The sequence below is a fragment of the Camelus dromedarius genome, chromosome 8 (genome assembly GCF_036321535.1).
Source record: "Camelus dromedarius isolate mCamDro1 chromosome 8, mCamDro1.pat, whole genome shotgun sequence".
In the NCBI taxonomy this organism is placed as follows: domain Eukaryota; kingdom Metazoa; phylum Chordata; class Mammalia; order Artiodactyla; family Camelidae; genus Camelus; species Camelus dromedarius.
In genome coordinates, this window is record NC_087443.1 from 19,031,213 (window position 1) to 19,045,325 (window position 14,113).

General features: G+C 37.2%; 1 protein-coding gene and 1 non-coding gene across 2 annotated transcripts in view; both read right to left on the reverse strand.

The window, feature by feature from the left end:
* The window catches only part of LOC105093431 (mitochondrial import inner membrane translocase subunit Tim23), a 27,882-nt gene continuing 13,769 nt past the window's right edge, over positions 1-14,113 (reverse strand). Inside the window, exons 4-7 of the mRNA XM_010985308.3 lie at positions 13,861-13,945; positions 11,135-11,193; positions 9,036-9,146; positions 1-509 (exon numbers count right to left, since the gene is read on the reverse strand). Coding sequence (XP_010983610.1) covers positions 394-509; positions 9,036-9,146; positions 11,135-11,193; positions 13,861-13,945 — 371 coding nt within the window. The 3' untranslated portion in view covers positions 1-393. The remainder of the gene's footprint in view (positions 510-9,035; positions 9,147-11,134; positions 11,194-13,860; positions 13,946-14,113) is intronic.
* On the reverse strand, positions 11,695-11,897 carry LOC116156109 (small nucleolar RNA SNORA74). Its single transcript, XR_004139973.1, has one exon. It is a non-coding gene; the product is annotated as a small nucleolar RNA SNORA74 (small nucleolar RNA).

The window sequence follows — 14,113 nt, forward strand, 5'->3', positions numbered from 1 at the left end:
TTTGGTTCTATTTTCACCCTTTATTCAGAATACAGGGCAATATTACAGTCCTGGATCATTAAGTGAACAAACACGGTGATAACAGTATTGACAAGCGTGACCTGAATTTTGGGAGTAAGTGGTTTTCCAGTTCAGGGGGTAGGAGGTGCAAGAATCTTCTTCAAAGGAGAAGAGAACCACATTACTCAGCCACCGAAGGGTTTTGGCTTCAGCTCATTAATGGCTGGAAGGAGTGCCAGTCCTGGTCAACCGTCCATGATCTTCATCACAGCAAAATGGAATCTCCAATTTCTCAAACTAACTGTAGGCAGAAGAGTAAATGACTCCAGACTGACTTATTAATTGATTTGGATGACTACTAAAGTGTCCTCCATTCACAAGCTAGCGAAATCTTCAGAGTGACTGTTGGAGCAAGGAGCCTTTCATGTGCTCCCAGTTGTTATACAGTGCATAGAGGCTCGTGAGTGTCAGTCCTGCTAGACCGCCTCGTGCTACCCCTCGAAGACCACCTGGGAGAGGAAAGGAAGGAAAGAAAATAATAGTTTTGTATTGCATACTGTCCTAGCATCAAAGGTTAAATAAGGGTATCATAAAACTGACCCATACCATTCATGTTGATGTTATGAAGATCCCATCCCAATCAGTAGAATCAAAGTTTTAAAAGTAATAAAAGAAACCAAGTTTTAAAAGTAATAAAAGAAACCAAACTTCTCCAAGAAGTTCAGGAGAGAAAGATTCCCTAAATGAACTGTTTAACACATAAACTTCACATTCACAAGCTTTTTGCTTTCACTTTTAATCTCACAATTTGTACCTAAGATCGTCAGTAAGATTTTGTGATTTTTCTCAATCTGACTTGATCCTACAACACTTTTGGACAAGATCTTATGCTTATTATTGAAGTCCCAACCAGATCAATAATTTCCTGCTAGTCACATAATTTAGAACTTTCCTGGTACTGCCAATCGATTTAAGGCTGTAACATCAACAAGGTGACACCCTCTTTGGAAACAGTACTAACAGCCTTTGGACTCTGCACAGGTCCTCTTCCTCTAAATATTAACTTTGAAGACTCAAGGCAAAGTGGTGATAAGGTGGCTACAATCAGGCTTTGAGCTGGTGCTCCATCAGCTCCCCTGTTCTTCCCCTGATGTGTCAGACAACCTTCAACTAATAAGCCATGAGGCACTTACCATCATACTAGCTGAAAAACATTCAAGGATTACTTTTAACTATTTTTGCTTAACAACAAAAAGCAATTTTTCACGTGGAAAAAGATAAGCAACATAATTTCATTTGAAGTGCAAAAACAAATGTTTCAATCAATTATCTGAAAATAGCCCCCAAGTCCAGTAAGAGGAATGGGGGTACCCAAAGACGCTTTTAAGAAATACTTGATGTTCTCTTACAGTTTCACAAACAAGTAGAGGTCATGATCATAGGCTTAAGGTGGCCTATAGTGTACCTATGGTGTATCTGTTCCAAGTCACGTGTTAAGAAGGCAAAGGTCCAGTGTTAATACCTTATTAGAGGCCCCTTAGCTATGAGCCAGTAAATTCTGTGAAATTCAGTGACGCTGCTGCTGAGTTAGAACACTTAAACCCAAATATTTCTGCAGTGAACGTCCTGCCAGATGGCTTCAGCTGATAGATTACAGGGCCACTCCCTCTAGGAGCCTCTCTGGCCTGAAGACTTAAGATAGCTGACCCACTTAAGCTTCCACTATGAAGTGCCCCTAATTATCTCTCTCAAACAGACCCAAATAGAAACTGCAGGCATCATATATAAACAGCTGTCAAATATGCAGGAGGGGGATCAGAAACAAAAGTAAAGTAAATGGGAGATAGCTCCTTGAAGCCCACATCATCTCTTTATATCTTGCCATACTTACATTAAGCATGACAGCTGAATTTGCAACTGTATTTAATATGGTTGAAAAATTATAAAAGTAATGTGTACTCAACCTGCTAACTAAAAACAATCGGCTCAGTTTAATAAAGATATACTTTGTGTCTTTGAACAGTTAGCCAAATGAAAGTTATAGGGGCTGAAAGTGAACTATAATTAGACCAAATTCCTAAAATGGAAAAAATACACTATGAAGCCCAGGAGAATAAACGCTAAGTTATCCACACCTATGGCTGTTATTAGATCTAAACTTTGAGGGTAATGAGGGTTCTTTAAGCAGGTTACAAAGATATAATACTCTCTTCTGAATCAACACAAAACAAAGCAAAAGCTAAGGTGGCCCCACTGCTATTAGAAAAAGGATAGAGGGCAGGTAATTGAAGGCACAGTAATTTTATCAAACATTCAACTTCAGACCAACTTCCCAGGACCTTTAGTTGACTACAGATCCACAGGAGTCTGCAGTCTACCTGCTGCAAAGTGTCCCTTTCAGTTGGCCCTTTGCTTTGAGTGTTCTAAGAACATGATTTCTATGTGGCCCTCTTAGAAGGGCTTTTCCACTACTTCTCATCTATCAAGTAACAAGCCTCCGTGGACACAGGCACCAGGAGTAACAATGAAACTGGGAACTGTAAGGATGTAAGATCTCTGGACATCAGCAGTGTACTAAGTGCCCCTTAAGAACAATTTATTCCCTAGAAGCTTTCTACTTTCTGACCAAAATGAAACAAATAGTTCAAATCAATTAAGATACTTCTTGGGGGGAGGGTATAGCTCAAGTGGTAAAGCGCATGCCTAGCATGCCTGAGGTCCTGGGTTCAATCCCCAGTACCTCCACTGAAAAATCAAATAAATAAATAAACCTAATTACCTCCCCGCTGCAAAAAAAAAGAAAAAAAAAAAAAGAAAAAAAATACAATTAAGATACTTCTTTGAAGGGTAGAAAAAAGCTGTTTCCAGCAAGAAAACACCGAACACATGCAGTGTTTGATTTACTAATAAGCACAGTAATCCTGACTCAAGGGTTGCCTTTTAATTACATGTTTCAGTTTAAATTCTTTCCATTAATTTCATGGTTTTCCAACTGGTTGATCTGTTAAAAGTTTGAGGGCCTCAGCTTTAAGCCTTCTTTAATAAAATGACTTTTGCTCATCAGGAAGCTGATCAGCAAATATACTTGCTTTGAACACTGAGTAACCAAGTAAGGCCAATGGTTAACCTCTACAAAGCACAACAAACATGAGCCTTGTGTGTCAGTTTTATCCCGACCTTTTGCATCCTTACACAATTCTTCCAGAAAGGGCAAACATCACCTCTTCTAAACATGGGAGAATGGGGCCCAGCCCAGAATGTTGAAGTGCCTGGTTTGTAAGGTACAGAGCTGGTGAGTGGCAGAGCTAGCCCAGTGAGCTAACAGGCGATCAGCACATTTCTCCTCAAACACCCAGAAAGTAAATATTTTAGGCTTTGAGGGCACAAGGCTATATCGATACTTACTATAACAATTTTAAATGTTAAATATTTTAAAATGTAGAACACATTCTAAGCCTGCAAACAGTGAACGGACAGGCATCTGGCCAGCAAGAGTGTGTGGCCCTTGCCTTACCTACACACTGAGATGGTTATAAATTCCTTTCAAATTTTTGCACTATTTAATTTTAAAAACTTTTGTTAAAATTATTTTTTTAAATCGTGGTAAAATACATAGAACATAAAATTTACCATTATTAAGTGTGCAGCTCAGTAGCCTTAAGTACACTGGCAATGTGCTACCATCATCCACCTCCAGAGAACTTCCCTGCAAAACTGAAACCCTGTACCGATAAAACTAATTCTCTACTCCTTTTTCCTATCTAATGCCTAATTTATTATGTCGATACATGTTTGCTCACTTTTCTTTAATTTTTATTTTTATCATTATCCACATAAGTAATTTAAAAAGTCAAGCCAGTACCAAAAGATCTTAGTGTCGCACAACAGTCTGGTGTTCTCATCATCCTTACCCTAATTCCAGTTCCCAAAGGCAACTACTTTAATTCTTTGCTTTTTACCTACATGTTTCTAAATAACATGATTATCTTGCTATTCTTGATGTTTCAATTCTAGGTATTTGTCTATTGACTTCCTACTAGGAAAACTATGTCAAGTCTTGTAAGAACTATACAAAATGTGCTATGGCAGAAGGTTCATGTAGGTTGTTTTGTCTAGGTCATCTCACTTACGAGTCTATGAAGGGAAGAGTCACTCTTGTTTTAAAGTAAAGAAACGATCCCCTTTAAAATAGCACCCAAAGTAATAAAACACCTAGGAATAAATCTAACCAAGGACGTGAAAGACTTACACACGGAGAACTGTAAGACATCGATTAAGGAAATTAAAGAAGACTTAAAAAAATGGAAGGGATATCCCATGCTCCTGGATTGGAAGAATCAATATTGTTAAAATGGTCATAATGCCCAAGGTAATTCACAGAGTCACTCTTGTTTTATAGACAAATTGAAATTCAGACAAGTCACTCTCTTGTTTACATATCTATTCAGGGATCCAGTGCTAATCAACTCCAGTCTCACTCCAAAGCCCACTGTATTTCCCGCCATACCAAACTGCCTCCAGGAGAGAGAAAGGAGACAGGGAAATTTCTTTCAAGGGGCAGTTAACAGTTGAGCTGGGCCTTAAGGATGGACTGCGTTTTAAATTCATCTGTTTGGTCATCTGACGTGCATAAGGAAGCTGACACAAAAGGCTGGAAAGACAGGTTAAGATTAGAACATGGAAGACTAGGGTGAGAAGTTCGAATTTAGGTTGAAAGGTAGTGGGTCATCATCAAAGGCTCCTGCATAGGGAGTATCAGCATTAGGACCACCCTTGAGGAAGATTAAGCTAGAAATAGTAAGTAGGTTAGAAACTGGAGACAGAAGCCTAATGTCAAAATGATCAATGAAAAACACTTAGAGAAGTTTAGGGCTTGTGGTAAGAGCCTCAACTCAGGTGACAGGCGGTAAACGTCACAAATGATGGAATGAGTGGATGGTGAGAGAAAGGTAGAAATCAAAGGTGATCAGGTCACTAGAAGGCTGTTTCCTGCTTCTTGGCTTTTTTCTGAACTTTGCAATAGGGTGGAGGCAGGAAGTGAGACTTTGCACTGCACAGCAGCTAGCTTTCCTCATCACTGTGCCATCCACCAGCGCCAAGCACTGCGTCCCTGCAATCCCAGCGCTTCCATGCAAGACTTAACTCACTAAATCCCAGTTGTTTTTGACCTCCACATTACTGTGTCCTTTTAGGACTATTTTTTGCCAGATTCATAGTTTCTTGGTGGTTGTTTATCTGCAGGTGGTAGAGTGTCCCAAACCCCTTTGAGAACCTTATGAAAATTTCAGAGAATTTAGAAACCCTGACTTAACATCTCCTGATATAGACTCTATACTCAGGAGAAGGCTGGAAGTTTAACTCTCCAGAAGTTGCAATAAACAATTTAAGGCTTATAAATAAATGGAAATATTAGTATTTAGATGGTAAGAATTAATCAAAGTCCAGTTAAGCCAAATCTTCACAGTGGCTATGAAGCTCTATCGTCTGTAGAATTTGGTCCCTTGCCACTTTTATGACTGCAGATCCTCCTATTCTCCCACTGCCTTTTAACTCCCACTTCAGGGCCTTTGTTCTTGTTGTTACCGGACCTAAATCCCTCCCTGCAGACATCCACCTCACATGCTCCCTCACCTGTCCATCTCTGTTCAAATACCACCTTCTCCTTGAAGGGTGCCTTAAACTTCTTGGTACATACAGCTTTGTATGCATGGCTTAGGGTGCTGCAGGATAAATTACTGAAAATTAGATGCCTTGAGCAAAGGACCTACGAATTAAAAATGTTTATTTTGCTTTTTCCTCGTTGCTTGCGAGCAACTTCTATTATCTGGGGGGTCATGTGTATTTTCTCCTGAAGGGCTATGTCATATCTTTACTCCATTTTTTTATTGAGTTATTAGTTTGAGTGGTTGGTTGAAATGTTTTAAATATTATGGCCATCAGCTCTTTGCCTCTTATATATGTTAAATGAATTTTTATTTACTGAAAGAATGTTGATGCCAGTAATAAAAAAGTCATCAGGGGGCTGTTTGCAGCATATGAAGCTTAATCTTAAAGGCCTGGCATTCATTGATAAGCAGCGCCTTTTAACAATAAGGATAGTTTATAATATATTCATTTCTGGTGTATAGCATAGAGATTCAGATATATACATAAACTCCTTTTCATATTCTTTTTCATTATAGGCTATACAAGATATTTGAATATAGTTCCTTATACTATACAGTAGGACCTTGTTGTTTATCTATTTTATATATAGTAGTTTAGTTTGCTTTTATAAGGTGACTTTCTTATGGAAGGCACAGGGTTAACAGCTTAGGAATTTTTCACAAGGGGGTAAGAGGCACCCATATCTTTTGGTTTTGGAGGTCTTGTTTCTTGAAGATAAGTGATGTAAGCTTACGAATGACAGCAAAAACACAGCTATTCTCATTCTGACAGAATACTGGTCATTATTAAACAGATTTTCACATGCCACAGGAAACCTATAACGACATTTCACACCCTCTGAAAAATATCTACACAGTTCATTAAATAAAGCATTAGATCTGAACTAAAATCATATCATCACAATTATTCCTGTAGTCTCTTTCTGGTCTGACAATTAACCCACTTTCTCATGTATTTTTCCTCCTAATTTTCTTTCTACAAAAGTAGCTCCTATACCTAAATTGAGTCATACCACTTTCATTCTAAACTCCTTCCTTAAAAAAAAAATTCCTATTTTAGAAGAGTATGTTGGAGATTGGAAAGATTTTATGTCAGCAGGAATTAACCCTTCCCTGAATGTAAACTTCTTTTCCTAACGGTTTATGCCGACTCCAGACAAAAAGAATGCCTAAATTCTTTTCCAAATCCTTGTATCTGGAAGCTTTATATATGTATTCCTGCCACACAAAATTCATAATTCTGGCTCTGTCTTAAGTATAGTCTAAACCAGAAATCAATAAAAGACACTGATTTGCCTTTGTCAGAGCAATTCTGATGTGCTGAGTTAAACTGTTCAGCCAGGAACTATGAACCCATGTCGGAATTCTGGGTCAGCAGATAACTGACCTCTTCTATGTTCCACCACTGAAATGGAAGCTGAAATCTACTTGTCACCTGACATAGAATTAATGGATATTCTTTTTTGCTTTTTCTCTTCTGAGCCAAGAGCCTATTCTTCCATGATTTATGTTGGAGGTGTCCCAGGCTATGTTACAAATGTTATTACTGCCAGGAAGTACTTGATTCAGAAAGCTAGGCTCCCAATTCTTTTGACACTATCAAGTATTCAGCCTTTCCCTTTCTATCTTTAAAATGTATGTAATATGTCTTAAATTAGATGGTAATTCAATACACTCTTACATTCAGGACTACCTTTAACATAGGAAATGCGAAATGGCTCATCTTGAGTAAGAAAACGGATTGGTAGGGACCAAGCTGGAGCGTCAGCACCCATCCATGGGGGCAGGGGAGCAGCTCCCCCAACTCAGCTTTGGCCACTTGCTACCACGCATAATGTAACCTTAGTGCCTTCCATTTGTTCAAAAGAAGCTGAAATTCCAGTTTTTTGTGTAAATCTCTTGTTTTTCAAATTTTCACTTGATCTTTCGTAAACACGGTTTGGGTCAACTAAACTTGCTGAGTGCCACCCTTGTGGTGCCAATTAAGGTTTTAAATTCCTTTGACCTAAAGATTTTCAATGTGAAAGTATTTTTAGGTTTATAACAAACTTTTTTTTTTTTTGCCAAGGTCATATTTTCATGGACATAAAAGGTATTTACTGTCTTTACCTGGGAGCTCTGGTTATGTGTGTAAAACACACGCACATGTTGCAAAAAGTACTGTGAGCTCTTACGGATAGAATTCCACATGTGATCCATTTTCAGTATAAAGAAAGCCTCTTAAGTTCAGATATGTCAGGAAACTTTGGATTTTATAATCTCGTTGAGACTTCTCTCTTATTTCTTTCTAGTAAAATGAAACAAAAATGCTACCTGATATTTGTGATAGAGGAATTATATAAAAACAAAATGACTCAATCAAACATCTGAAACATAATAAACAATAGTACAGAGGCCTGAGTATAGAATGTATGTAATTTAGGCAATTTAAAACAGAAATATGATGAAAAATTTGGGACTATCACCAGTTATACGACCTTTTGAAAAAGGTCATCTTAATACTGTGTTCATCTATAAAATCAGGTGTGAAGATTATCAATTCACAGAGTTTTAAGTGAAAGAAGTTATATGAAGTGCTTATTGCTGACTGTATAATCATAACTCAGTGAATGTTAATTTCTTTTCCACTTAGAAGAGATTCTGATATTTGATCTTCACCCAGGTAACTCTGATTCAACTCTGAGGGTTTTGATTCTTTTTTTTTTTTTTTTTAAAGTGGAATGGTATTTAGTTCATCCATGTTCATAACAGCATTATGTCCAGCTCCCAAAAGTGGAAGCAACCCAAGTGTCTGTTGACAGATGAATGGATGAACAAAATGTGGTATATGTGTACAATGGAGTATTATTCAGCTTTAAATTACGGAAGGAAATTCTGACACATACTACAACATGGATTAACCTTGAGGACATTATGCTAAATGAAATAAGCCAGGCACAACAAGAAAAATCCTGCAAGATTTCACTTATATGAAGTATCTAGTCAATTCACAGAAATAGAAAGCAGAATGGTGGCTGCCAGGGGCTATACAGAAGGGGGAAATGTGGACCTGTCGTTTTTAAATGGGTAAAGAATTTCAGTTTTGCAAGATGAAGAAAAGTTCTGGAGATGAGCTGCACAACAATGTAAATATACTTAACATTACTGAACTGTACACTTGGAAAATGGTTTGGATGGTCAATTTTCTTACGTGTATTTTACAAAAATTAAAAAACAAAATAAAAAAATAAACCCCCAAACCACAAGATGTCAGAGAACATTAGATTACACTGTAAAAAAAAAAATGTATAAAGTTTCCTTCTGAAACTATGGATAAAAAGCATACTTCAACTGTATTAAGAGACAGCTCCACCATTCAACAGTACCTACCTGTACATTTATACAACATGCCTGTCATGGTTCCAGCTGCTACTGTGTTGAGGTCATCTTCTGCACCTCGTGTTTTCTCAATGATGACACCAAATGCACTATAGAGCAAAGCTACAGGGGAAATGGAACCGAACAGCATTAAAAAAGTGAACTGAAAGTCAGAATGGCGATTATATTTAGATAAATGTATTCTACAGACATCACTCTGCAAGTATTCAAAGACATATAAACAATGATCCCTGGAACACTTTTTGTAGTAACACAAGCCTAGCAACAAATAAAATGAGCTTCAAGAGGGGAACGATCCAGGAGACTTTCCATATAATGGAATACTATCTACTGACTTAAAACAAAAAGCAGGAGGTCCTCTATTCACTAACATAAATCAGGCACGTGTGTGTATGAAAATGTTTGGAAAGATTCAGAAGAAATTTATACTAGCTATTTATGGAAAGTACCACTGGGAAGTCCCAGGAGGAATATCTTTATTTTCACTTCCATTTTATCCATAACAACTGTACTTTTTGGATTTAGAAACAAAAAAAAAACCCATATGTATTTCTATTCTAAGAAACCTATAACTAAATATAACTCACATTTAATATACATTCTTGAATATATAATTCAAGAAAAGTGAGATTTGGTTCTTGCATATGTAAAAATCCTAACACTAGCACTATTTAGTTTTTTTTTTGGGGGGGAGGAGTGTCAAATAATTTTATTGAGGAAATTTGGGGGAGGGTCAAAGGGCTGGGAGGACAATTAGATCTGACGTCCTTGTCCAGCCGGGATCTCTCTCTAACTTCACACTTGCTGAAAGGTACTATTTAATTTTAACAAGACCTCCCCCTGCCCCCAACCAACCACCATTCTTTGATGCCTGTAAAGATACCCATTAGCCATGAATGCATTAACCCTTTTCCTTACCCTTTCTCAAAATTATAACATCTGACCCCTCAAAATTACACTAAACTCAGCCTTACAACTCCTCTGTTGTTATGTTTTTGTACTTCTATAAAAGCTATTCTTTCTGTTTCAATTTATTTAACTGAAACTGAACTTGAGCAGAACACTGTGACTGGTCATAGTACAATGGAAACATACCAGGTGACTAGCCACCCAATTTGCCCAGAACTGAGGGTTTTCTGGAGCATGGTCTTGAGGTGCTAAAACTGAGAAAGTCCTGGGCAGACCAGGAAGACTGATTACTTTAGGAAAGTAAACAATGACACAGACACCAAGGAGGTTACTGTGTATGGTGGCGGGGGCACTGGGGTCACGGGCAGCATATGAAAGCAGCCATTTATTAGGATCCCAAAGGTGAATCTGACTTCACAGTGTGAACATGCACTGCTTCCACAGCCCATGTCAAGGCTAAGACCTTACTCTGTCATACAGAGGTTCTTCCTAGCTTTTCAATGAGATGCCTACATCTTCCCTTACTTAGTTTGTCACAGTTAAGATTTTCAGACTTTCAAATAAAGAAAACTTTGGATTAGGGCATACGTGCCACAAGCAGGGTCAGAAGTAATCAGAAGAGTCAATGACTCATAGAAAATACAGTATCAAAGTAAGCGGTCCTGACTAAGGACTGTGTTATCCCTTGCTTTAAACTGCAAATGTTTTCAGTATCTACAAAGGCCCTACCGCAACTGTGGCAATTAAGTCTGGGAAATCTAATTAAGAATGATGAATGGGTCATTAGGAAAACATACTGGGAGGGCTGGATTAATCTATCACATCTTACTACAGGACCTTGAACCTTTCCTAACACACAAAACCATCTTTCTTGGACCTAAATTATCTGGGTTTCATTTAGTTAAAATATAATTTTATTTGGTGTCTTGCTTGGACAGGATAGAACAGAGTGTTTAAAACATTCAGAAATGGTATTCGAAATGGTTCTAGTGCCCAGGATTATTTTGCTGTATAGTTTATGGTCTTCTCCTAAGTAGTACCTACACCACACACCCCAGAGTGGACGTGAAGATAATTTTTAACCTCCTGGGACCAGAATTTTCGTTGATCCAATTGTTCATGACTTGTGTACCTTCTTTCTTTGCCTTAATGATTTATTATCAAGTGAGATATCTACTTACCCAGAGAACCTAGAGTATTAGCCCAAAGTGCCCCTTGCCTCGTCACCATATTCAAGATCCTAGCAGGGAAGAAAGAAAAAGAAACTGTATTTAGAATCATTATTTCTCTAGTATTTAGAAAAACCGTTGATTACAGTGATTTTAAATGTATAAACAAGGTACCCAAAGTTTTCTTAATTTTAAAACTTAACACCTCCTCAGAATTCAGTAAGGATAGCTTTTACTTTATATAAATATAAATGAAGGTTAGGTTAAAAACTCCAACATCTTTGGGCAATGAGTAAAGAAAATTCTAAAACTAAATATATAAAAGGTTTGAATGACATTGTGGAATGTATTTTATAAAGAAGATTACAGGAACTGATCTATGTTAAAAAGATGACATCACAACAGATAAACTAGCTTACAATTAAGTTTCCTGGCCGGAGGTGGGGGGCATCCTTAGAATATTAAGTAGAATCAAAATGTAAAATATTATGGAATATAAAGCAAAATTAAAGAGAAATACTCAAAGAGAAGGAAAAAGTCATCTCACTAAAATACATGAAGAAAGCATATTCTGTGTCTGCTCCCAGACTAGAACTAAGCAGCCAAAGTGAATGCTTAGCACACTCTCAAGGAAGCACAGCTCTGCCTTGCACCAGTGCCAGATGTCACCAGAACAGCGACAGAGGCAGCTGGAGAAGAAGACAGAACATTTCTCTCCCAGCAGTGTAACACCATCACAGGAATGGTTCTGTCCCGACAGCTGACTACTGCTGGAAATTAGGGAATTACAAAAACATATAGTAAAAGAATTCATTTAATTTAATTAAAACACTCACTTTAATGCTCAATAACAAAAATCTGTATTACTTCTAAAGGATTATTCATAAATTAGTAATGATTACACATTATTTGTTACATATTCCAATAAATTAAGTTCAGCACTTTTCCCCTCATTTGTAACAAGGTTTTAAAACTATTAATTTTCTTTATATTGCTGGTGACACTGCAAACTGGCAAGATTCTTTGGAATATGACTGGGCAACAAACCTCCATTTATCTGGGCCCTTAACTACTCTAATCACCTCTCAATAACCCTTGAAGGCAGAATGCAGAGAAACTTACCTAAGATCCCAGAACAGTAAGTAATGAAACTAGGCTTTGAAACTACACAGATCTGTCTGGCCTGAAATCCTATTATCTTTCCATTTTTTTTTTTTAAATGCTGTCTCTCTATCTGAAAGATCAGACTGATTACATTAAAATGGTATATAATATTTAAAAAACCTAACTTCAAAAATGCAAACCAATTCAACTCTCTCCAAAAAAATTAATAACTATGATGGTTTCAACAAACAAAGGTTATCTCTTCTAAGAGACCTTCCACTTTCAAATCGGTATTTAACAATATGCTGGGGGTTTGTTTCAAAACAATGTGGGAGTGAAGAAGGAGATGGGACACAACTGGTCCTGGTGCTGCTTGATGGCTGTTGAGTTTGGATAATGCTTCATAGGTGTTCACTGTACTATTTTGTCTACTTTAGCATATATTCAAAATGATCTGTAGTATAAAAAGTAAAAAAAAAATTGGAGTAAAGGACAAATATTAAGAATATAAATACAGGGGGACGGTATAGCTCAGTGGTAGAGTGCATGCCTAGCATGTATGAGGTCTTGGATTCAATCCCCAGTATCTCCATTAAATACTTCCATTACTTCTGGTCCCCCCCCAAAAATATATATATATATAAAATACATAAATAAAAATACAAAAATATTCAAGGATCTGGGCTTGTAAAGCAAGGGCAATGATCCACACAGTAAAAGGATTATGAAAAACTTGGCAGGCTGTGAGGTTTCCCAAGGTCTCATTCTAGCACACCTACTGCCATCTGCTGGCTAACTAACATGTAACAAAAATGGAGCTTACAGGGTCCGAAAGTAGAACCATGAGTCATGGAAGAACACAAACTGTGTGATCCTGCTCATACATGGTATAAAAACATGCAAAACTAAATAAGCATATTATTTATGGAATAGCAACAGGAACCTGTCATGTTTATTTCTTAAGCAGGGTGAAGATACACATTATATACATTTTCTAACCTTAATTGCACTTTCTCTTCTCTGCAAACTTCAATTTCTTAAGAGAAGACTGTCTTGTTCCTTTTGGAACTACCTCTAAGTTCTAGAAATTTCATTTAAATTTTCCGGCATCTCTGCACTTCAGAAATGGAGAGTGAAGTCAATGAAATGTTCAAGTCAAATGAGAGCAAATTTAGCAATTACTCTTATGTGCTTCTTATTTCTTCACTTACCATATCCTATGGTTTTGCACACCGCTGAACAATCCAAATAATGTACTAGTACTCTAACAATTTGAAAAGCATGTTATATAGGTCCGTAAAATGGAAGAGGTGCAGCTGAGAAGTCAGGTTGGGTTACCAATGTTTGGTAAGAACCTATGCATTCCGGCTTGTGCACAGGTTCTTGCCAAACACTGCACCAGCTGACTGAGGGACACTGACTAAAAAGTCACTCCTTTTAAAAGGGTAGACTTGGTAATCTGACTCTTAAGTTGCTTTTATTTTGGATAAGGGAAAAACAAAATACCAGAAAAAAACAACTGACCAAAAATCAATACTCGAAGCATCTGTCATCTCAAAAGTGTGCTCATCAGGCCAACAAAGCAGAAATTAATATTCAAACGTTATGACATCACATGATTACATGAAACTTACTGTACGTTTCTTGGTTTGGACCAGGCCATGTTCTGGGTTTCCTTCAATCCTAGCCGTAGACCATTCATTGCCCCAAATGCAGCCCCTGGCAAATCATAGTAACAATTCATCCAAATAATCAGTTTTATATTAAAGAACAACTATAATTCTGATTCTTTTTCATTTTTATTTAATAATAAGAAAAATGCAAATAATGATTTTTTAAAAACAACCTTGAAACCAATATTCTAATTACCTTTGATTTTAAGTACCT